The following is a 24,304-nucleotide window of genomic DNA, read 5'->3' as shown; positions in this document are numbered from 1 at the left end:
GTGAGTTATTGTTTGGATGCAGGTGATGGTATAAATTCACTGTGCTGGTGGTGCTCTTCCCAGCTGTGCCACCTGAGCAGGCCTGGAGCTGGCAGGCTCGTTTCTGGCTCCTCACCAAGCCGCCCCACTCCTGCCTCTCCACAGCCTCAGTTCAGCCACGCTGAGGTCACCATAGGCTTTCCTTGCACTTGTTGTGTTTTGGTCTTTCAAGGAATGCTCTGAGCCGGAAGGGATGGGCCCTTCGGGGCCACCTGGTCCCACTGCGTGCACTGAGCAGGGACAGCACAGCTCCATCAGTGCTCACGTCTGTCCCCTGAGCTCGGGTGTGTGAAGGGACAGGGTGCTGCTGCTGCTCTGTGTACCCTGAGCCACCGCCTCACAGCTCTTAGCATCAGAAATGTTTTCCTTATACCCTGCTACACCTGCCCTCTTTTAGTTTGAACCATCCTAGGCTCGGGGTGCCCTGGGCTCGGTGCAGCTGTGAGCGGCAGAGGCAGCCCCAGTGCCCGCTCTGCCCGCACACTGATCTCATAGCGGGGATCCCGGCCCCTCGCGCCCACCTGGCCGTATTCGCTCCACACAGCGCGGCCGTGGGCACGCCAGGGCCTGGCGGGCGGCCTGCAGGAGGCCGGAACAGCGCCCGTCTGCTCGGCCCCGACACGAGAGGAGCGCGCTGCGTGCGGGACGGAGCTGCCCGCGTCCGCCTGCCCCGCACAGCGCTGCGCAGACCCCGCACGGCGGCTGAGGCGGGCCCGGCTCTGAGGAGGGCGGCCGTGAGGGACCGCCGCCTCCCGCCCCTTTTCCCCGCCTCCTCCTCCCGCCGTCCGCCACACGGCCGTGGCTCCCGCAGGCGGCACGGCCCGGGGCTGCGCCATGGCCGCCATCCAGAACCTGCAGCTGTGGTGCAAGCAGCAGTGCGAGGGCTACCGAGATGTCAGCATCACCAACATGACCACCTCGTTCCGCGACGGGCTGGCCTTCTGCGCCATCCTGCACCGCCACCGCCCCGACCTCATGTGAGTACCGGCACCGCACGGCGCTCGCAGCGTCAGCCCGTCCCGTCCCGTCCCCTCAGCAGCCGCTGAGCTCAGCCGCTCCTCGCGCCCGGCGCTCCGCTTGCACCGACGCTGAGAGCCCGTGAGCAGCGAGCCGCTTTCCCTCCTTCCCTCCTCCCGCAGGGAGCTGTGGGCTGTACGATAAACCTTCTAAAAACGTCCTTTCTGTTGCACAACACGTTCAGGCACCGCTCGGGGGTTCCGTTCTTCGCTGTCTCTGTTGAGTCCTGGCCAAGCGGGCACCCGGCGGCGCGGTGCGTCCTCCCATCCCGCGCACGGGGCGAGGGCCGTCCGCGCAGCGCTGTCGCTTCGTTCCCCTGCACGGCCGCGGGAGGCGAAGCGCTGCCAGCCTTTGCTGCTTTTTTTCCTGTCGTCCCGTGGTCTTTGACCTGCCTCTGTCCCAAACGTAACGCCTGGGTATGAGAATCGTTAAAAGAAACTGAAAAGTAACGAGGAAGCGTCCTAGGTTTTGTCCTTTTTTAAAGTGCTTCTGGGCTTGTTGCACTCTGGGGTGGGGGACTGAGGAGGGAACAGGCAATGGAGCAGCACAGCCCAGGTGTATTGGTTTAAGCATTAGGTCATTCCCAGTGAGACGTGGCTGACTGGGGTGTGTGTTCTGTACTGGAGTTTTCCAGTTGTTTCTTGAGTTCTGCCTTCCCTTGGTCTCCCAGTGCAGCCTGACAGCTCTTTATGCGTGGAGGTCTTTTGTAGGTGTCTCACTGCTGGTGGAAGCCTAGGGAGAAGCTGTTGTTTGGCACTCATTCCTCTCTATAGCTTTGAAACTTGGAAGGGGCCGGAGCAGCCTTGAGAACAGCAGGCTGCAGGAACTTCTGCATGCCTGCTCTGCCATCCCTCCCTGCCCATGCTTGGGCTGTCACCATGGTGTTGCTGTGAGTGGCTTCCTGACGTGCTGTCACATCCACGTGGCTCCAAATATTTCCCTTCCTTTCATTCATTCACAGTCCCAAAGGTATGAAATATCAGAGCAGAAAGGCTGACATGATGGGAGGTGCTCATGGGGGGCCTGGGGCCGCTTCCTGGCCAGCTCTGCTGCCAGCCCATGTGGAGCATAGTGTGGGTGTGAGTAGGGCTCAGAAGCTCTGGAACTGGGATCATCAAGCTGACCCCTTTAGTGGGTTGTTACGGTCCTAGAAGTGCGCATTGAGGTTGTAGATAGTCGTATCTAATGTAAATGTTTCTGTGCTGGAGAAGGGAAAAGATCCCTGCAGCATCTCTGTTCCTGCTGAACTCCTCTCATGCTAGAAATCCTGAAGGACTTTGCAGAAACCTTTTTTGGCTTGGGCCAGCTCAGCAAGGCTTCCTGGAGGTGAAAGTAGGAGAAGCTTTTGGTATGACTTCTCTCCGCAGTGTAAGTGGTGCAATGTAGGAAGTCACCAGGTATACCCCTGGCTGGACAAAGTCCTGCTGAAAGTAAATTATACTTTCAAATAGTCGTCATTTCGGGCTGTCACGTGTACCTCAGCTCCCAGGGCTGAGTGTTTGTGCAGCTTCCCTGTGAATCTGTAAGAGCCCTTTGGGCAGTTTGGCAGCTGGGTGTACGTGTGGCTGTGATTTTTGCTTCCTGGGGGCTCAAAGTGGTTTGTCCTGAGCTCCTCCTCCTGCTCCTAAAAAAAAGTTGAGGACTAAACACATCATACTGACAACTAAACCGGAACTGAGTAACTGGTGTTTGGAGAGGCGGTGTGTTTGCTGCAGCTATTGTGCATAAATTGCTTGCAGGACACAATGCAGTCATGGCAGCAGAATTTTGTAATAGTGTGTTTTCCGTCTTTGTTTTCATTCTTGGGCTGAGGAGTGCACGATATGGAGAGGTGATTTCTCCTTGAAAGAGCCTGAGAAATTCACAGGAAAACTTGAAGCAATTACAAAATGTGGTAATAATCATGTGCTTCTCTTGTGGGTTCCATGGGTCAGAGGGCAGGTTGGTACAGGGCTCTTCCCTGTTCTTGTTTTCTTGCCAGGAAACATACGGACAACATGATAACTCCTCTCAGACTGAGCCAATTCTGTGCATTATCAGTGAGCAGGGCAGGCTGTGTAAAATTAGAAACCTACTTCTAATTCACTTCCCACTCACCCAGGGATGCACAGACAGACTGAGCTCTAGGGGAACGGAGGCACACACTGAATTACCATGGAAATCTATTTCTCTTTCATTCCAGCTGAAGTATGCGTGGTACCCAGCCATGGGTGCGAGCCCATTTTCTGGGATGGTGGCAGGGCACTGAAGTCCTTCTGGACAGAGAGCGGTGTGCCCTGCTCTGCAGCTGCTGGGTGTGATGGCACTGGCTGAGCCAGGTCTGGCTGGAGGTTTCTCTGCTCCCCATCCGATAAGTGAGTTAAAAAAGCAGCAGGGGAGCCGCCCACATTCACTCTGTTATTGATGCCAGATGTCGAGTAAAGGTTTTGATTAAGCTCCTTCTCTTCATCCTGGATCCTGCTCGCTCCCAGAGCGCTGGCGGTGTTTAGCTCAGTGTTCTGGGAATGGGGTGGTTGTGAAATCCCCCTTGACAGCTGTGTGCTTGGACATGCATGTTTGGTGGCCAGAACAGAGCAGCTGCGTGCACCCGTTTCTCCAGCAGCATTCTCTGGGTCGCTGTCAGCTCAGCCGGGCAGGATGAGGCTGTGAGCTGCCAGTATCGCCAGGGAGCTGATAGCCTCTGGACTTTTACTTCTCAGTCTGTTCCAAGGTGAAGGCTCTGAGTGAGTGCAGCATCAGCGCAGAGGAAACACATGTGCTTGCAGAGGACTGTGGCATGCTTTGTGAGCACTGGGTCTGCACAGCTGGAGCAGTGGGTGGTCACAGAGATTTCTGGGTGCAGAAAATGCTTGGCCACCTTTTACTAAGAGATGGAGTTTCTGGAGAGCTAAAAACTCAACGTCTATTCCTTCGCTGGTGAACTCCACTCTGATTTGTTTCCAGCACTGGAGACGCTCTCCTGGGTCAGGTTTATGTTTCTCACCTCTTCCAATTAATTCAGTTGCCTGTGTTTCCTCAGCGGAGAACTCCTACTTCTCCATTTGTATTAGCTTTGCTTTCTTAGGATTACATTGGTCTGGAGAGCTTTGATATTCCAAGATAGGGGATGCACCAGCAAGATGAGCTTCCAGAAGAAATACTGTATGCAGACTGTGCACCCAAATAGCCAGGGAAGCAGAGAAGCTGTGAGAGCACAAAGTTCTTGAAATGACCAAGGGATCTGGTTGTTTGCACTGCCCTTGGGGAGCGAGAGGGGATTTCAAATGTTCACCACCATCAGAGATTCAGGTTTTTAGGTCCCTGTTCTGTTCCACACAAGTGGGAGGCTGAACAAACAATCCTATTGCAAATAGCGTTCAGCAAGGTGTGAGAGCCACAGACAGGCAATAAATAGGTCACTGTTATCACTGAGCTGGCACGGATCTCCTTCAGGCCTGTCCCGCATCTGCATTTCGATGCGCTGATGCAGAGCAGAGCCAGGACCTGTTGTGGCATTGTGTTTCCAGCCCCTAGCTGTGTGCTCAGCTCCCAGTCTTGCCATCCCCTCCTCCCTTGGTGCTGTGTTACACCTCTTTGTGGCTAAGCAAGCTGCGGCTCCTTGCTGTCCTGCAGGTGTTTTCTTGTGCCCAGGATGTTCATGCTGTAGAGGCTTTGCTGGCAGCGGAACCGGCAGTGAGGCAGAGATCTCCAATACTTCCTTCAGCTGCCTTTTAAAAAAGCTGATTTTCTTGCCTGACACAAAACAGAGTGATTGCATCTATTGTTTCCATGAAACTTTTTGTCTCATAGTTATTTTCATCTATTGTCACAGGCAAGGGAAGTCTTGTGGCAGGATCATTGCTTGGAGAAAAACCTCTGCAAGTCCCTTTGCTTTTGCACAGGATAAGAGTATATGATTTAAAGCTGGGATGTGCCTTGTCTTTATGTGCTTCTTGGGGGAGTCTGACCTCTGGGTCTGCTCTGCTGCTTCCTGTTCATTCTTTCCTTATCTAGCATAACAGCCTCCAATGTGGGAAACAGAGGAGGTGTCCTGGGCTGTACGTGAGATTTGTAGGTGCTGCCTTTATAATGTAATTCTCTGCTTTCTATATGAAGTAGATAAAGGACCTGGCTTGCTCCTTGCTGTTACAAGTAGTGGAAAAAGTTCCCCTGCTGCACTGCAGATCATGTGTTGGCCTCATGAATAGATCGCTGTGAGCCGGCTCTGCCCTGGCTTTAGCACTGCTACCCGCACTCTTCTGGAGGTGAGGCCAGCAGGGGTGAAGCAGCATCAGTTACGGAAGGACTGCATACAAACGTGCAAAGTAGGTGGTGTAGCACTTGTTTTACAGGGGGAGTTTCCTTGCTGATGAAAGTCTTGCGCTCAGCTTTGTGCCAACAAGTACAACGATTGTAAAGCGAAACTGGATTATTGGAAAGGAGCTGACCTTGTGCATTGCCTGGGCAGGGCGAAGCAGTGTCAGAAGCAGGGCTGCCTTCCAGAAGTTAGTATGTAGCCCCAGGTTAGCAGTCATCAGTTTAAAACAAGCTGATGGTGAATGTTTCCTAAGAAAGGGATACACTCTGCTGTGGGTGAGAAAGCACGCTGCATGGGCTCTGCTTCCAGGGCACAGGCTGCCTTGTGCTCCCTGGTCTGTCCTTCCAGGTCCCTGTTTTCAAGTTCCAGACATAGCCTGGTGGCACCTGCATGGGACCAGAGAGCGCATGTCAGGGGGAGAGCAAGTGGTGGAGACAGGAAAAGGGAGGTGAAGTCCAGTCAAAAGGGAAGGAGGATTGTTGACTTTGGCTTGTAACTGCAGACAGTAATTGTCTCTTCCTTTTTGGTTATTAGTTATGATTACAAATCAAAGGTGACAGCCCCAGGGAAAGGAGAACTGGATTTTTACAAGCAACTTCGGTGTAACCAATCGCAGGACTGCGTTGTGGGCAAAGTTCTCATGCAGATGCTTGGTACTGAAGGAGGAAAGAGGATTTGAAGCCAGAACTTGTATACTGGTGGGACCAGCAGCATTTGAGATCAGAGGACGTGAATGCATTGAAGGAGGGTGAGATGCATGCAACATTGGAGGTACACAGCCCTGCTCCAGTGTGTGAGGTCAGCCTGTGGGGAGACAAACTGGAGGAAGTTTGGATGTGTCTGCTTGGAAAGTATTTCTAGGGAGAGAGTGTTGCAAGTCTGGCTGGCAGCCATAGGTTTATCCTTGTGGGGTGAGAGAGAAGCAAGGCTTTCTGCAGGGGAAAAAAAGAAAAGAAAAAAACAAATCAAAAGCATGACTTAGAATTTGCTACTGGCTGTTTCAGCAACCCCCCTGAATCTGCAGGGCATCGGCATGTCCTGTCTGCAGGAGGCTGCGGAAGTCAGCCCTGCAAGGATAGCTGTGCCAAAAATGTGTCGTGCTGCCCGTGGGCAGATGGCTGTGCCTGCCGGGTCTCCTGCCCACCCCTGCCCCAGGAGGTGCAGCAGATCTGTGGCCGTCTGCAGGCTCAGATGGGGATCTGCCACACTGCTCCCTCTGCTGCATCTCTGGAAAGGAAGAGTGGGAGAAGGTGCTCCGTCCCCCACACGAGTGGAGCTCAGAGAGGTTTGAGAAGCTGGAAGTGAAGCAGCTTGCTCTATGTCACCAGCCTGAGATTTTTCTTTCTGTGTTTCAGAAACTTCAATTCCCTCAGTAAAGAAAATGTGTACGAGAACAACAAGTTGGTAAGTGACTTTTAATGCTTTACTTTTGGTAGAATCGTTGACATTTTCATACCCTAACCTGACCAGACCACAATAGTGGGAATAGCAAAGGAAGGGGAGGTAGTTTGATAACTGAGGATTTGGGAAATGGTGTTGAAAGAATTGCTGTTGACAAGGAGAAGGCGTAGACGGCTGGCCCCAGGCACTGAGCTTGGTTTCTCCCATCCCTCTGCCTGGCTGGAGTTGGCTGCAAATGGTGGAGGTCAGAACGTAGATGTGGACGTGTTGTGTACATGATGAGGGATAGAGCAGGAGATGGTGCAAGAAGGGAAGGTAAGGGGTTCTCCCGTTTCTTGCTTCTAGCGCAGGAAATTGCTTCTGCAAAGTGTAGAAGTCCTAACTTCTCATCTTCCCACATCACTCCAGGGTAGGTTTTCAGTTTCTCTTGTTCTCTTCACAAAGAAAGCTGGACAGGCCAACCCACTCCTGCACTGAATTTGAACATAGGCTTTGTGCTCCACAAAAGGATTTTCTCTCTCTCTCCCTCGCAAGGATAGAAACAGCAGATTGAAACACTTCTCTTCCCTTGGCGTTGCTCCACACAGCTTCATGGCTGCTTGGCCAGAGCTTGGGCAGTAAAGGAACTGCTGCAGCTTCCTCCTGTCTGCACTGGAGCAATGGTATCTTCTGACACAGTGAGCTGTCTGAGGTGGTCTTTGATTCCAGGAGAGCTAAAAGCAGTGATCCTGTGTGCATTGTGTGCCTCTATGCACTCCTTTGCTTTGGCTTCTTTTCAGCCCTGGTCAGGTTCAGCAGTTGTGTTCAGACTCGGGGGTTCAGTCCTGCACATTTTTCTTCTCTAGTTTGAGGTTCAGACTGCTTTTGCTGTTGTTGTTTTGATATTTGGGAGGCATGAGGGCCTCTTTGTCCTGGACTGTGTGTTGTGAGCCCCGAGTGCTGCTCCTTCCCCACGCCTGGCTGATGGTGTCTGTTCTGCTGGTGACTTTGTTTTTCTCTGGGAAATGAGCTGTACAACCAACCTCCACTGCTTTTCCTAATGAAAAGCTCCTTTGTGCCTCTTGTAAAAAGCAGTTGCTAAACTCTTAAGTCAGACTGTGTTTCTTTCCCTTTCTTTCCTCCATTCCTTGCTTTATAACCTTTATTTTGCTTTCTCTCCCTTATTCTGCTGGAGGATGACTTGTTTGTGTTACCCTTTCACTGCTGGACTCCTGCTGGCCTGGCACCTGAGTGAGATTTTCCCCTCCATCTCCCCACAGCACTGGGTTCCTGGGCTGGTCTCCTTGGGATGTGAGTAGCCTGATTTCTCCCAGCACTTCTCCTCTGCTCCTTCATGCCGTGCTGTTCAGTATTTGCTTTTCAAGGGCCCTATTACTCAACAAAAAAATATCTTGTCCAGGCTGCAACTTGTCCTATGAGGTCATTTTGCCAAGAAAGAATGTGTCACTCCTCAAGTGCCAAAAAAAAAAAAAAAAAAGAAAGAAGGAAATTGCTGTTGGTGGCTTTTTTCTCATGCATGAAGGTGAGAAAGGTTTCTAGAGACTTGGCATCCAGTTTCTTCAGTGCTAACGGATGGTGGCATGGCATACTGCATACAGCAGAGGAAAGCTGTGGCTGACCTGCCTGGATGGCCTCAAGCATTACTTTGCCTCCTCTGTGGCCTTTGTGAAGTGGCAGCAGTGGTGCTTGCCTCCTCTGTATGACCTTGGAGTTACGCTGGTGAAAAATGTTGCTACTTTAGAGGCCAGCCTGGTATAAGAGGTAGAGCAAAGCAATTGGGTTGTGCTGGGTGGCAGGCGTGTTAGATCTCCAGGCAAGAGCAGTTCCCAGGAACTGGAAAACCCCACTGGTCAGAGCTGTTGGGCAGCCAATGTGATACGAGTGTTCCGAGGAATGTATTAAGTACCAGGTTACAAGACAAGCAAGTGCCAGACTGGGCTGGCAGCCGGGGTGATGCAGCCGGAGGTGACTGGCTGAAAGCGTGCTTAATGTCAGCCTAGTTACATTTTTACTGGTACACCCAATGGAAAAAAATGGTAATTATCTTGCTAAATAATAGTGGCTGTTTGTTTCTTCTAAGCGGGAGTTGTTGGCGTGTACCCCGACTCTGTTGTGTGTCTGTGCCAGAGGTCAGATGCGGAGGGGTTTAATGTGTTCAAGTCTTGCTTTAACTGTTTCACTGTGGGTTTCAGCAGTCGCCCTCTTTGTGCTTCTGGTCTTGCAGGTGCTGTTTCCCTTTGCTCTGTGGACATTTCAAAAGGAGTGCTCTGAAGGGGGAGGGGAAAGGATTTTCTCTCATAAGTCAGGAAGGAAGAGGGCTGGAGAAGGTCTCTAACACAAGCCCTATGGTGAATCAGGCAAAGGCACCATTGCTTTAGGGATGTTGCTTTGTGTGTGTGTGTGTCCTCTAGTAAAGGCTCTTGTTCAGTGGCAAAACAAAATAGCTTTTCTGTCCTTTGTCTGACTTTGATCCTGCAGTTTCAGACCACAAAGAAGAGTATTTGCCCCCACTACATGCTATGTCAGCATGGAAATGGTTAAGCTGGGAGGGAGCTAGGTATCAGGAAATCTTTATTCTTCTCTTCCCAGTCTCTAGCCTGGGAGAAATGGTTTCCTTCCCAAAAACAGATTTCCCTATTTTCAAATGGGGAAAAGCATGTGCTGGCAGGAAGCGTTAACATTTGCGCAGCACTCAGAGATAGAAAGCTGCCTGCAAACACCTACCAGCTCACCGTTAATTGGAGAGCACCCCAGGTTGGGCTGGAAGCCTGGCTGCATGCCTGCCAGCCCGGACTGACACAGCCCCTTCTGCCAGGCCTCACTCACTGCAGCTGTGCACATCCAGACAGAAGCAGGCTGGAGGAAGAGCAGGGGAAGCCCAGGTGAGTTCCTGTGCAGTGAGCTACGGCCAGCTTGCCAGGCCAGATTTTTGGCTCCCTGCCTGAATTTCTCAACGTGGTGGCTGGAAGCCATGACTCTGTTGGTTCCTGTAACAGGCATACAATGTAGGAGTTAAACTGGTGCAGCTGTTCCCCAGTAGAGTTATTATTTGGATGAGGCTGTCTGCCGTGCAGTTTCTTTCGATGCAGAGCAGCTCTGCTACCTGGGCTGGACAAGACCCCCCACTTCTTTGTTTTCTTCCTTCCCTAGGCATTTCAAGTGGCATCAGAGCAGCTGGGGATCCCAGCCTTGCTGGATGCAGAGGATATGGTTGCTCTGAGGGTACCAGACAGGCTGAGCATCATTACCTACGTTTCCCAGTATTATAACTACTTCCATGGACGTTCTCCTAGTAAGTACCATATACCATGTAGAGATGGGCAGGATTGGGGATTAATTTTGTGCTTTTCCTTGCCTCCTAACAAACTTAAAAAGGCAAAACAGACCAGTCAGAAGTATTTTGGTACCAATAACTGTTTCAGTGGGGGGGGTCTGACCTCTTTACTCATTGGAGTAGCACAGTGCTTTTGGAATGGCACAGAGCTGTGCTTCATCTTCAAAACTCATGCTTTAAAATTTAAAATATGATCTAAAATTTCTTATGGTACAACCAGGAGCACAGAAAGTTCAACTCCATGACCTGCACCACAACTTTCCTTTCTTGAGCAGCTCCATCTCTGCTCTAGTCTTTGGCATACTGGAAAGAACATGGAGTCTAACAATGCTGAGCCTGTCTGTGAGTCTCTGCCAATAAAACAGCATCCACAGTGGAGACTGTATGGCAGAGCAGACTGGTATAGGAGGCAGAAAAAAACAATTCCCTCAACTGGCATAATTGTGGTAGCAATTCTTTCAAGCATAAAACAGGCCACAGAGCTGCCAAGGCATTGTATCCATGTACTGGAGAGTTTATCTGGGCTCACAGAAGCGCTGTTGTAGGGTTGGTTTATATTTGGCTTTAAGCATGAGCTTAATATAAGAGCATGAATGACCTAACTGGTTAAGGTGAGTCTAGATGGAGAAGAGAAACACTGAAAACATCCTACATCTTAGGAAGAAAGTATAATTCACTCTTGAGAGCTGTCTTTTGTATGTAAGCTCTTCTGCCTTCTCCATGTTTTCATACAATTAAGCAGGCTTTCTCTTTCCCTCCGCAACCTCTTCCCTTCCCCCCTTCATTTTTTATTTTATGTTTTGAAATCATGCTGAAACAAATTCCATCGTGTTTGTGCCAAGTTGTGGGAATCTGGGTCAGTTTGGGGTCTTTACTCCCTCCCTCCCAGCATCTTGCCTACCATGTTGTCAAGCACAGCACATTTTTATACTCTCTAGTGTCTCACAAACTGCTCTGGTTGCATTCCTGTTGCTGGGTTGAATGTGTGTGTCTGAAAATGAGCCCAGCCAGGAATGTGCCCTCTGACACTAAGCGGGCTCCTAATACTATAGCATTGCCCTCTGGACGGGTTCAGGCAGGACCATGAAATAAGCAAGATGCAGGTCAGAAAGGGTGAGCAGCCAATATTTTATTGAGGTCAAACATTTACAGAAGAGTTGAGCTGAAGCCACCCATCTTTGTGTCAGGCTTTGGGAGCTCGATATGTGTGGAACAATCAGGCAGTGAGAGTGCAAACTAAGTCTAACGTGTTTACTGGGTCTGGTGTCACCAGTCCGATTTGGCTCTATGTTAGAAGAGCCGTGGGTTTTGATTAGGATATCTGGGAACTGGGCTTCCTGTGTGCTCCCTACAGCCTGCCCAGACTCCCCTTGCCTCCGCTGGGAAGGGTTTAATCTCTTTTCAGACGGGTGATCATTTAGTTGGTTGCTCTTAAAGCAAAGCTATGACTCAGATAACTGCTGAGTTCCCACAAGTAATGCAATGACATTCAGAATAGGAAGTGGCACAAAAATAACATCCCAGTGAGACAAATGAGGAGTTTTGTCTGTCAGAGCTGTGCATGAATCCTTATTTCCCTGGGATGTCTAACTGCATTTTCCAGGGCATGGGGAATTCGTGCTGGGCTCACGACTGAAGTGTGTTGGTGATTCTCTTTTCTCAGCTTTTTGTGAATTTAGAGGGATTGTCTTTAATCTGCAGTGAAGAAAGGATTGGGCATTTGCAGACTTTTTGTGGCAAGTCATGTTGGTTTCTGCATCAGCATGGCCATGGTACATTCAAGTCTCTGTTGTTGCAAAATTAGCCATATTTAGAGGTTAATTCTGCTTTTGACAAGTCTGTCTGTTTAGAGAGTGCCCCAGCTGGGACGTGGGCTGGACACTCACAGCAGTGAGGGTTGAGGATGTGTGGCAACTCTGGAGTGCAGCAACTTGAATGAAATAAGCCCTTTGTACTTTGCTGCTTTAGTTGTGATGCGTAACAGCAGGGCCTGCTTTGGTGATGATTAAATGCAACCAAACTGTGAGCCAGGTACAAACATGGGAACAAACTGGTTTTGTTCACACTGTCAAAGGACAGTGTTTTATATTTTCTATGGAATTTCTCTCAGAAGGAAAAAAAAGTAGCAGTTTAATCTGCCAAATTATTCCTGCATGTGTTGATAAAGCTCACTTTTTGCCTCTTGTCTCCTGTTCCACTACAGAACTGCTTATGAAGAAAGTCTGTGTCTCCCTGTATGGCATTTGCAGGTTATCCATCAGGCACCTCTGGTTCTTCTTCTATTGTAGATAACTCCTAAGTTCATAGGTTTTCTTTACGTTTCTTTTAAATCTTCCCTCCTTCCTTTCTTCCAGTTGGAGGCATGGCTGGAATCAAGCGTTCTTCTTCTGAACTTCAGGAGCAGCCTGCTGGGAAGAAAGCTGTTCCAGAGCCTCCTAAGCCAGTGTCTCCAAAACTGCCTTCTGCACACCCACCAGCCAAAGCTAAGCCAAAAGAAGCTTCCCCAGTCCCCACAGTAAGATTCTGAGTTGTTCCTTCTGTCGTTAATCTGTTTGATGAACTTGTGAGTATTGTGCTATTTCAAGGCAGCTAGTTGTCAGTACTCTACTCAGTCTCTAAACTTTCTGCTCATTATGGAGGATTTAATCCAGAGGTCTGGATACTGCACGTATTCAGGTGGGAGTCATTGGGAAGATATCAGCCAGCTGTGAATCATCTAGTGGTGAATAGGAGATGGGTGTCTTAGGACATGGTTCTGTTGTTTCTAGCCAGTAGACCATGGGGGTGGGGATTTCTAACAGAAGTTGTTTGTGGTTGTTTTGTTTTTTCTAGAAAACATTGATTAATTTCTTAGAAGCAGTTTCAAAGCAAAATAGGGATGAAATCAGAGTGGAAGAAAGGAAACTTCTCTCTTTATAAAGATGCTTTCCAGCCATTTAAATTCAGAGACCTTTGAACTTTAGTTTCCTGCATGCAAACTGAACAACTTGGTTTCACAGTGCATAAAATAGAGGTTAGCCAGACCAAGGATTTTGCTTGTATCCCTTCTCTGTCCCAGCGACTGACTGTGGTCAAACACTTGATTATCTGGGAGATTCTTGGGTGTATGTGAGTGCTGCCTGCTCACGACTGTTCTTCCCACAGAAGGGTGTCTTGACAGAGAGTGGGAATATCCGTAGCAGCTGCTGTGGTATCTGCGGGAACCACGTCCACCTGGTACAGCGTCACTTGGTTGATGGGAAGCTCTATCACAGGAATTGCTTCAGGTATGGCTCTTCAAAGAGGGGGCACAGGCCTGTGGGTTTCTGTGCAGCAGTCCTGCTCCTTTGGGGCTGCAGGGAGAGATGTGAGGCATTCAGAGTGTTGGAAAACATTTCCATCAGAGTGGAGGCAGCCTGGGCATTCTCTCGACCTGTGCATAGGAAAACTCTTTGCACGGTTTGTTTTTCAGCCACACCTTTCCTGCTTCAGGCCATTTGTAATTGGCAGCTCCTGTTTTGGTGCCTTACAAACATGCACACAGGAGCCTGCTCACTGCCAGTGTGGTGACTTTGCCCTCTCTGTGCTGGCCGTGAAATTGTGCCTACACTCTCAGCTGTATCAATGACCTTCTTGTCCTCTGAAGGATGTGTTCTGCGATTTTCTTACCCACAGGTGCAGGGAGTGTTGGAATGTGCTTCTTCCTGGAAGCTACAAAGCTGGGCCTGAGCCCGGTACATTCATCTGTACCAGCCACCAGCAGCCAGACAGTGTCCAGATCTCTGGGCTCAGCAGCACCCAGAACAAACCTGAGAGCACCCCAACCCCTACTAGTGCCAGAGCATTCCAGAAAGCAGCAGAACCCAAGAAACAGGAGCAGGTGTTGAAGAAACCGAGCCAGGAAGGCCTTGCTAATTCAACCAAGCCATCTGTTTCATCTTCTGGAAGCTCTGGCTTCAGAAGTCTGAATACTCCATGGTCGTCTTCAGCTGTAAATAAATCAGATGACTGCAAAGGTATCCCATTGGGAAATAAAACAGATCATCATGAAGGTACCACGTCAGGACCTCTTTGGACAACCTCCAAAACAAAAACACAGCAGGCCCGTGAAAATTTTTTTCAGTCATTAGAGTCCTCCAGCAATAAAACCTCTGATGCTAAAAACCATGACCCTTCTCACAGCTCTGGTAAAAAATCCTCTGGCAGAACTGCTACAGAGGTCACTCTAGTGAAGACTGAGAAGGCTCAGGCACGTAACAATATTATACAAGCTTTGGCTGGATCAAACACCTCTCCAAGCAGGCCAGGAGGACTCAGTTCCACTGGTTCTTCAGCATCTAGTAGGTAGGTACTATTTCCCTTTCCTTCTTTATTCCCAAGATGACCTTGGGATAACTTGGGAAAGTTTCTGCATGTTTCTTCCCTTTCCCTGACTGCTTTTTTGGATAGGATTTAAAGACAAATAAAATGACTCATCCGAGTCTTTGGAAACAGCATTCAGTAACAAAGGCCTACCCTTTCAAATAGACCAGACTTTCAAAACTCATTAGATCATTCTTTTTCTGCAGTAGCAACTTTTCTCCTTCCAGTTCCCAGTCACAGAGTCCAGCTCTGAAAGCACAGACCAGCAAAACAGGCTACACAGCACCAAAACAGGAAAAGATCACAGAACCTCTGCCCAAGAGTCAGACTACCAGCAAACCTGTTGAATCTGTGCACAAGCCAGAGTCAAAAGGCCTCAAAGGTGAGAATGACTGATTTGCATACAGCTCTGCCTGGACACAGCAAGCCAAATTTGTGCCCTTCTCTTGGGCCATTGCAATGAATCTGTCAGTGGCTCCTCTACTTCCTTGCTGTATTACCACGTAAGGGTTTACTGTGTTCTGGGGATTGATGCACTTCTATTTGCCCCTGTGCAATTGCTCCCTCTAGCATGGCAATTCTTTCTTCTCTGATGATCTCCAGGTATTTGAAGTTGTCTTAGCTGTCATCACATGTTGAGATCATGGTCATTTCCAAGGCTTACATAGACTTTCCAGATGGAAGACTTTGTTGCAACTTCAGGATGATTTTGTGGCCGCAGCTGGGGCTTTCCAAGCCTCCATGTCTGTTTTGAACTGATCTTCCACCATGGTGACTGAGCAGTAGGCCAAGGGGTGATGTTTTGGGAGTACTTAGAGCCTCAGCCACTTCCTGTTTGCTGAGGAGAGCAGTGCTGAACTGGATCTGTGTGGAGTTTGATGTGATTCTGTGTGGTTGCTGTTGTTTTTTTTGTCTTCCCTCTCCTCCTCCATCTTTTGCTCACTAAGATCTGAGCTGATTTTGTTGTACTGCTGTCAAAAATGTCTTCATTTCCACTGTCACTGAGCTTCTGTAGCTGCACAGACTTTAGAGCATTTGAGTTGAAAGAGTCAAAATAGCACCAAGGTTATTTACAACCTATTGTATATGAATCCATCCATGTTAAACTTATTGAATTGGTGCTAGTTTGCTGCAGAGACACTGTAGCATCTACCTGTGTGCATAGCTTATCTCTTCTTTCTGAGATGCAGATCTGGCTTGTATCTTTCTATTGAATCTGATATTATCTTGCCGTGTGTCTTCATTTAGGAACTGCGAATGCTGGTGAAGACAAGTCTGAGAGCCCAGCAGACTGGAGATCTCGGTTGAAGCCCGTGGCCCACAAGTGAGTGTCTTTGAGTCTGTGGGTCTCTGTGAGAGTTGTAGGGGAATGTCCATGTCTGCAGGCTGTGTTTGATGCTGAAGGTCTGTGTGCATGTAGGAGGGATAAGTTCTTGTGTTTTTAATGTTTTTCTTCTCAACTATTTGAATGAAAAGTCAAAGACTTTCATTTCTGGGAAGAGAGAACACATTTCAAGTTTCTGGACTCTGGTTAGAAGGTTGTGCCCATCCTGGCTGCAGATCCCAGCCCAGAATGTCCAGAGATCTTATTATGGACCGCTCTGCTAGAGGCATGGTTTCCTACTTTTGTCCTTCTTCTTTGCAGAGACCAGGCTGGCTCTAAGAAGCCTACTGATCACTCACAGGTGGGAACAGGGAGCCCAACACAGAAAGAGAAAAAGCCAACTCCATTAGTTGTTCCATCAGCAAAGCAGGAGTCTGGTACGAATTATATAAGCTTTGCCTTCATTTTGCTGGTCAGGCAGGTGACAAGCATTAGTACTGCAATGCATAGAGGGGGTGAGGAATATGGTGGTAAAGACAGTACCTTGGTTTCTGGGATTTTTGCTCTCTACACCTGCTTTGGCTCTGCTTTTATTTGGAGAGCTGTCCTTCCCCAAGGAGAAGTCTTTGTCTTCACAGTGTGCTTCTCTTCTGCAAGACAGCTAGCAAGATTTCACTTATTCTGCCTTGCATAAATATATAATGGTGAGAAATCTTGTTGATACTTCCTCACCTTTCATTCTTCTCCTCCACCTTTCTCTCATAGTGTGGTCTTCTGATTGGTGATTTCTCCCGGTTTTCTTCAGACTTGTGCCCCTCAGTGTTATCAAGAGAGGAGTGTTAGGACTAGAAATGATGCCAGCTAGTAGTGAATGCCAGAGATTGTGGGCAATACAGGGATTTTTCTGAGGTGAGGCTTGAAGTTTCTTGCCCAAGACCTGTCTGTGTTTCTTAATTCAGCTTCCTCTGGTGGAATCCTTAAGAAGAAATTGATCCCCAGCCCAGATCTTGGGAACTTTCAGAATTCAAAGCAAAGATGGAAAGATCATGGGGTTTCTGCCAAGAAGGAGGAAGAGAGCAGCCACCAGTTGAACCAAAACACTGTCACATGTAAGATCTCTTCTACCTACTTAAAGCCATTCTCTGCACTGCCAGGGGACAACTTCAGTGGTTAGTGTGGGAAGCATGTCCCAGAGTTTTTTGTGTCCAAGCCTGTAATTGTTGTCATGGGAGAAAGATTTGTGTCAATAGTTTTTTTTATTAACCAGGAGCCAGCCAGGCCAAGGAATTCAGTGGGAAGGGAAGAAATTAAAATAAGGACTTTTCAGGGTCACTGCCCTGTCGCTCTCCAGACTCAAAGCTATGAAGAGGAGCATCTCCCGATTTGAGAAACTGGGATCTTGTTGTCTCTGTTCCTCTCCAAATGAGTGGCTTTGGAAAAGGGAAGGAATGCAGAGAACTGTCAGCCAGAGACTGCAGCTGGTGGGAGCTGTAGAAGCAGCCGGGACTGCTGCTTCTGGGGCATTCAAAGATGTCCCAGCCTGTTCTGTCCAGTTTGTCCTTACTCTTAATCCAGTTCCTTTCTCTTGTTTGTTTTACATTAGTGCTACTGTGTACCTTTACCCTGTAGTCCTTGCTGCTTTCCCTCTTATGTAGTTCACCATAATGCCAGTGAGATCTCATGGAGCTAACATTCCATATGATATTTGCTGCTGTTCTGTGTGCTCAGCTTGTTTTTCTCCTTTCTTTACCCTGTCTGTCTCTGTCTTACCTATTCAGACTAGAAGATCTTCAGAGAAGGGCTCAGCTCTTGACTGATCTTTGTCCTGGAGCAGGCGGGATGATTCCACATGGCTTGGTGGTCTCGTGTTAGTATTTGTTGGCTGATTAGCGCTGTCTTTGGCCTTCACCTCTGACATCTGAGATGCACTGAGACTCCAATTGTGTTGTCTATTTTAGAAATTCAGCATGTCTCCCCTGTCACAAGGCTCAGCAGCAAATCTTTTCCCAGGAAGAGAGCCATTAAGATAATGGAGGCTGTTTTAAACCTATTTCTTAGTGATTGCTGCTGGGGAGTGTCTCTTGTGAGTGACTTGCCTGGCAGTTTTCCCCCAGTTTTCATGTGTGCGTGTCTGCTATCTGAAAGGTTGCTCCATTGCTGTTGTCCCTTGGCAGCCTGTGGATTAAGGTTGGACTTGTTGCTTCTCTGTATAGATCTCTTCCTCAGTGGAGAGCCTCCGTGAACAGACAGTGACTGTTCCTACCCTTAGTTTGTGTGTTTCACAGGACAGTAGATGATGAACGTTTCTGTAGATCGTTAGTTTTCTTTGGCATAGATAGTTTTCTATTGAAAAAAGATTTTTTTTCTTGCCTTCTATCGTATTTCCAGTTTGCAGACAGCCAGCCCATCCTGCCTCTGTGGGAATAGAACTTGAGGTTATCAGGGGATATCAGACTTTGAGTTGGTCAGCAATGTCATTTCACACGCAATTCCCTTCCAGTCACCAGGTTTTCTCATGATCAGTGGTACAGCTTTCTCATTTGCTTGGAGAAGCTGTAAAGGTCATCAGAAGGAGTCTGGAGGTGCAGGGCTGAGGTCGGAGAGGGAGGTCCTTCTTCGAGGAACCTTTAAGAGAAGTGTGAATAAGAGATAGCATATGGGGCAGCAAACCACCTACAGCCAGAGGGAAGAGTAGCCTGCTGGAGGCCACAGCGTAGAGATAACATAGCAGTTCAGTACCCACCATCTTTTCCTTCCTTTGCAGTCTTCTAGAAAGCCTGCTAGAACAAGGACTGGTCAATCTGTAAGATGTCCTTGAGCTCTTCCATGAGTTTCTCATCAGCAGTAGTCAGCACGGTAGAGAGAGACTCTCGGGAGGCTCCTTGGCTTGTCTGTCCTGTGTTTCTCCTTGTGTGTGCTGCACCTCTGCTGCCTTTTTACAGCTCTGCTCTTTTAATATTGCAGTTTTCCTTCCTATCACATCATCCATGTATGCCTCTATTCTCTCTCTGTGGTAATTATCCAGCCCAGCCCCTTGGGTATCCAAGTACCTCACACTCTCCTGTAGTTATCCTTGCAGCACAGGTGGGCAGAGGAAGCTGAGGCACAGTGGAACAAACACACATTGCTTAAGGATTGATTTTAATAGGTGTCCAGGGCCTAAATAATGCTGTGTAGCTGTGCCAGAGGGACTTCTCACCTAGGAAGTGTTTTGTGGAAGGAGTTGAACTTTAGTTTCCTGATGCCTAGGGTAAGTTCCCCTAGACCATCTTTATTTCATAGGTATTTACTGATACTTATTTGTACAAGAGCACTAGGGGGGCATTTTAAAATATAACTTGTTGTTTCTAGTGACAGTAACCCAATACATCTTTTCTGTCCTTTTGAAGCTTAATAAGGGATGTGTTTTGCCTGTGCCCCGAGGAGGCAAGCAGTGCCATGGGATCATGGAGTGTGTGAGTGTCCAGCAGCAAGGAGTAAATCAGGCTGCGATGTTTCCTGAGGACACATCTCTCATCTTAGTCAGCGTTTGCCAAAGCAATTGTGTTGTCAGTGCCCTCTGTTGGGTGGAAGGGACCTGTTGTGTTCTCACGTGGTATAAGTACTGTCCCTCAGCACAAAATTTTTTAAAGTTTGATGTGGACATTCTTACTTTTTCTGTCTTTTCTTTTTTTTTCCTTCTAGTTCAATCCTCCATTCCAAAAAGCATCCAGAGCAGTGAAGCAGTGTCACCAACCAAGGTATGGCTGGAGACCAGGTGTAATGGGCACGGACTGGTGTTGCTGGTTATCCTGCTGATGTGCTTGCCGTGATACAGGTTGCCTTCTTTTGAAGGTTTATTTGAATTCCCAGGGCAAGGCTATATGACTCTAGGACAGAGATAAGGCGGAGAGATTGCCAGTTATCTCCTGTGCAAGGGGACAGTAGAGTCTGGAACAAGACAGAGCCATACGTAATAAAATTCTGGTGGATGCAGTCTGCTCCAACAAAGAAGGGCGGGGAGAATGCCTATGCATTGACAAACGTGGGTAGATATCATCCAGTGAATGCAGCAGACCGCCACCACAGTGTTGTGAACAGCCAGCTCTGCATCTCTGCTTACTTTGCCCTTCCAGAGCATGGCTCTTTAGTTTTGCTCCTTATGTTGTTTCCTATTGCTGTTGGGGCTGTGCCTTTAAGAGGCAATTGGAGGGTAGTAAGATGTATTTGTTCCTACTTCTGTTTTCCTAGCTGCACCCAGACTACCTCCCCGAGGAGGAAATCCAGAAGAAGGTACGTGACATTGAGAAGCAGCTGGATATTCTGGAATTGAAAGGAGTGGATCTGGAGAAACAGCTGCGTGGCTGTGAAGGAGGTAAAAGAAATGAGAGGGCTAACTCTGTTGCAGTGGGGAGGTATGAGACACACATCCTACCCCTGGGCATTCTTGGCTCTGCTTCTGGAAGCTCATACTACACATGAGACACCAAGTTACCAAAAGTATCTGGTAGAGCAAGATAAAGCCTTGGGAATTTTGAACCCGTTCAGGGCTGTTTCCTAACCTATTGTTCGAGTTTGTGTGTATTTGGCTGAGGAACAGGGAGTTTGGGGAGCAGAAGGCTGCTATTGATCTGGTTTTTGAATACCAAGCCAGACTGACTGTCACGATTGGCTCCAGTTCTGTGTGGATTCAGAATGGCAAAGCTGAGCCAACCACATAGAAAATGAACTGGGTGCCCTATGACAGAGTATCTGTGAGCAGCTTCCTTGAATCTACAGGGGGTGGTGTGCTTCCTTTCCTTTGTATCTCAGAGTACCAAAGATGAGTTGTTTTCACTGGAGGTTGCCTATGGCTCATACAAGTTATTCAGGGCTCTCCTTCAAGTGATTGTGTGTTTGTGCCAGAAAGAACTGAACTGACGCAGCTTTTGGAATTATTTCACTCTCTGTCATCTTCACAGATGAGTCTGAGGATGCCCTCATGGTGGATTGGTTCAAACTGATCCATGAAAAACAGCTGCTGCTGAGACAGGAGTCAGAGCTGATGTACAAGTAAGCAGAACCAAAAATTCACCTGCCGTTCCATGCTCTTCACCTGTGAGCAGTAAGCAGTGAAGAAGAAGAAATGTGGCAGGTCACAAAATTATGTGCTAGCTGATGGGATGAGGAGGGCTGGAAGAGAGCTGCCAGCATCCTGAGGTATTAGCTGATGGGCCTTTGTGCACTGAATGGATAGACAAGCCCTCAGTGTCTGTGATGAGCTTGTGGGAAGGGAAACCTTACAGATGTGGAGGCAAATTTCTCCCAGTCCATCAATTCCTGCCCAGGTGGTGAGCCATGCAGAGATGAAGCTTTAGCATGACATGAGAAGAATCCAGCCCTGGGTTGTGGAGGGGCATAACTCATCACTTCTGTGGACTCTTCCAGGATGAAACAGCAGAATCTGGAGGAGCAGCAATGGAACATTGAGTTGGAGCTGAGACGGCTTGTGGACAAGCCAGGTGAGGATGAGCTGTACTGAGAGTTCTGCTGGTGTCTGACTGTGCAGAGTGCTGCACTCTATGCACCTAGCCCTAGGATTTCCTTCAGATCTGAACGACTCTGCTTGCCAGATATCAAAGCTTCACTGGGAAACTCTCCTGCTGTCAGGTGCAGGTTCCCCGTAACATCCAACCCACTCGCATTTTCTGAGGGATGTAGGATTTCCTCCCAAGTGTGAGGATAATAAAATTCAGACCTTTGAGAGGGACTTGATGGAGCAGGGAGGAGGCCGAGCCCTGGGGGGGAGGTACCAACCTGTAGCTGTGAGATGGACTTTTCTCTTGTTTTGTGCAGAGTATCTGAAGACACGCAGAGAGAAAGAACGTGAAAAGGAGCTGCTGGATTCATATCTGAACACAGTCAATGATCGGAATAATATTGTGGAGTGCCTGGATGAGGACAGAATCAGGTGAGGGCCCTTGGGTGGCAGGGGATGACCCTACACCAGGAGTGGTCTACACTGTACTTGCTCCACTGCCCAGACTGCAGGGGTGGATGAATGGGTATTATCCACACTTCTGCTCCTTGAGAGGTGGGTGGTGACCTGTCACCAGCCATCTTGTCTTAAATGCTGCTGCCATTGTTTCCTTGTCAGCTGTTAGAAACTGAGATCAGATCTGCAGTCACATTCAGTGCTCTCTCAAGCAAATACTGCTCTGAGGACAAGGGCCATGAAAATGTATAAGGCAGGGGAAAGAGAAGGAGAAGCTGGAGATGGGGAGGTGGAAGCAGCATGGGAACCCCAGGAAGACTCTGGGAGCATGAAGCTATGTGTGTGTTCGTCTGCTAAAGCAAAAGAACAGCTGTAAACATTGTGCTTAGAGCTGGATCTTCTCCAAGTTCACAGGAAGGCTGCTGTGTCAAGTAGTTGGATGTGTGCCTCCCGTTGCTGAGAACAGCTTCCATTTCTTGCCTTCAGGCAGCAGCTCTACCTTGAGGGTTCCAGTAACGCCCTGACTTTTGGCTCTGGCCTTGCCCAGGCCGTAGGAAGTAGCAGAGTGTTTTTGACTGTGGTGTGAGCACCTCTGCAGTGCTGTGGGCTGCTGGTATCTCAACCTTTATTCATCTCCTAGGGTGTGGTGTTACCTCACACCACAGTGAACTCAGATGACTCTTATATCAGCTGAGGGAGGGCCTGGCTGCTGTAGCAATGGACCTCTGTGATCTGGAAATCCCCACGCTCTTGCTTTAAAGGGGGCCAGAAGTAATTTGCTTATGTCTAGGAATTTAACTGTTTTTTTTCCTGCCCTCAGGGAGTTGGTTGCTTCTGACCATGGGAGTGACAGTAGCTGTGATTCTACATGTTTCACAGTGTCTACTACCTTGTCGTGAGACAGAGTAGTTTTCTAATGCCATGCTCTTCCTTTACAGAGAGAAAGAGGAGGACCAGATGCTGGCAGACATGATCCGGAAGCTGGGTAAGGACCCTTTCTGCTGTTAAGGAGCAGCACTGGATAACACTAAAGCTGTGGGTCTCAACATTCTTTGCATCTGCTCCCTCTCTTGTAGATGGATCTCTCGAGGGCCAGGAGACAGAGAAGAAGAAGAACAAGTTCCGCTTGTCCAAAATATGGAAGCAGAAAAATAAGAGTTAAACTCAGGAGTGGTGTTACTCTGCACACTGGTGCAGAGAGGACTGTCAAAGGGATGTTCTTTTCTTGCTGCTGCTTTCCTGGACTTGTGCAAGATGGTGACGAGGCCTCTTTCCTCTCTGCTGTGGAGACTGCAGGTTTCCAGGTCAAAGGGACAGTGTGAGTCCTCTCTCACTGGTGTGAGGCACACCTTTCCCAGAAGATTTTCCTTCTTTGAATCTAGCTCAGAGCTGGCTTCAGCCTTGTTGGCAGCTCAGCAGGATGGAACTCAGTTTGCCCATCCACTGCTTAGGTCGTTACAGACCTGAATCAGGGAGCATGGCACTGTGTGTCACCCCACAGTGCCCCACTCAGATCAGCCAGGGCTATGCCAAGGGTACTGTGCTGGTTCCCAAAATGGCAGTTCTTTCTCCCTCCCTGCATCTCCTTTGGCAGAAAGAGATTCTATGGGTCTCAAGAGATCAATGGCCTCCCCCTTATTTACACCCATGCAAACTGGAGTTTCAGCCCCCACAGCCAGGGGAAGCAGACACCAGAATTACCTGTGGGTTGGGATGTCTTAGATCCAGAGACATTTCAGCAGTAGTGCTGTTTCCAGACCTCCTTGTGGGAGTTGCTGTAGGCTGGTTTCTCAGAGCCGTGAAGGGCTGCTCACTGCTTCATTCCCTCTATGGGGGGGATTTTTAACTCCTTGTTTCCCTCACTGCACAGAGAAGCATGGTTTTCATTGCTTGTGGCCCGCTATGCTGAAGACAAACAGAAGTTTTCTTTTAACAGCCTTATGCTAACAGGGAGCAGAAGGGCATAACTGGGTTTGTCTCACCCATCAGCTTTCTGCGTGGGACAAGCACACATCTCCTGAGTCTCTGTGCCTGGACATCCAGTGCCCTCAGGGGTTGCCATGGTTCACCTTGGTGGAACCAGGGCAGCAAGGAGCAGTGCAAAGTAGGTGCTGGACTGCTGGCAGTGTGTCTTTGTCCTCCACGCTCAGTCCAGAGTGACTGCAGCCAGACAGCTGCCCTACGTGGCATCAGCCTTTGCAGTCAACCTTGGGAGCAGGGATAGAGATGGCAGGGAAAGATGAGAATAATTCATGATGCCTCTAGCTCTACTATGCACTCCCCTGTGCTTCCTTCCTCCCTCCATGCCAGGGTACTTCATGATTTCCCTGCGTCCTGTTCTCCAGCAGGGCCTGGGATTTTTCAGCGAGGGGATTTGCTGCCTGCTGTGCCCGGTGGCAAAGCAGAGGCGATGCGTCCCTCACCCACGAGGTGGCAGTGGGACTCTCCGTCCGAGGCAGCCCGCCCTGGGCACCGCAGGGGTGATCTCGGTAGGGTACCCAGCGCCCAAAGGGTTTCTCGCTGCCCACAGTGCGTGTATGCGGTGGGACGCTCTGTACCTGCCTATGTTTTCGTTTAATAAAGAGCTGCTGGTGCACA

At 48.9% G+C, this 24,304-nt stretch overlaps 1 protein-coding gene across 9 annotated transcripts in view; it reads left to right on the top strand.

Moving 5' to 3' along the window:
- The window catches only part of MICALL2 (MICAL like 2), a 33,033-nt gene extending 8,729 nt beyond the window's left edge, over positions 1-24,304 (top strand). The window contains exons 1-18 of one of the 9 annotated variants that reach the window (XM_046900987.1): positions 823-1,016; positions 5,888-6,151; positions 6,709-6,757; positions 9,905-10,046; positions 12,443-12,603; positions 13,233-13,354; positions 13,743-14,411; positions 14,636-14,811; positions 15,678-15,753; positions 16,075-16,190; positions 16,713-16,862; positions 19,438-19,493; positions 19,984-20,107; positions 20,694-20,784; positions 21,160-21,233; positions 21,568-21,682; positions 22,645-22,691; positions 22,783-24,304. In XM_046900987.1, coding sequence (XP_046756943.1) covers positions 6,111-6,151; positions 6,709-6,757; positions 9,905-10,046; positions 12,443-12,603; positions 13,233-13,354; positions 13,743-14,411; positions 14,636-14,811; positions 15,678-15,753; positions 16,075-16,190; positions 16,713-16,862; positions 19,438-19,493; positions 19,984-20,107; positions 20,694-20,784; positions 21,160-21,233; positions 21,568-21,682; positions 22,645-22,691; positions 22,783-22,868 — 2,295 coding nt within the window. In that variant the 5' untranslated portion in view covers positions 823-1,016; positions 5,888-6,110 and the 3' untranslated portion in view covers positions 22,869-24,304. Of the gene's footprint in view, positions 1-822; positions 1,017-3,682; positions 5,361-5,887; positions 6,152-6,708; positions 6,758-9,026; positions 9,637-9,904; positions 10,047-12,442; positions 12,604-13,232; positions 13,355-13,742; positions 14,412-14,635; positions 14,812-15,677; positions 15,754-16,074; positions 16,191-16,712; positions 16,863-19,437; positions 19,494-19,983; positions 20,108-20,693; positions 20,785-21,159; positions 21,234-21,567; positions 21,683-22,644; positions 22,692-22,782 lie in introns of those variants that run through there. The other 8 variants (XM_046900988.1, XM_414767.8, XM_004945133.5 and 5 more) reach the window with 8 other exon arrangements.

This window comes from Gallus gallus, chromosome 14, assembly GCF_016699485.2.
Source record: "Gallus gallus isolate bGalGal1 chromosome 14, bGalGal1.mat.broiler.GRCg7b, whole genome shotgun sequence".
Taxonomy (NCBI): Eukaryota; Metazoa; Chordata; class Aves; order Galliformes; family Phasianidae; genus Gallus; species Gallus gallus.
Note: the sequence above shows the minus strand (reverse complement) of the source record. Positions and strands in the feature narration are given on the sequence as shown.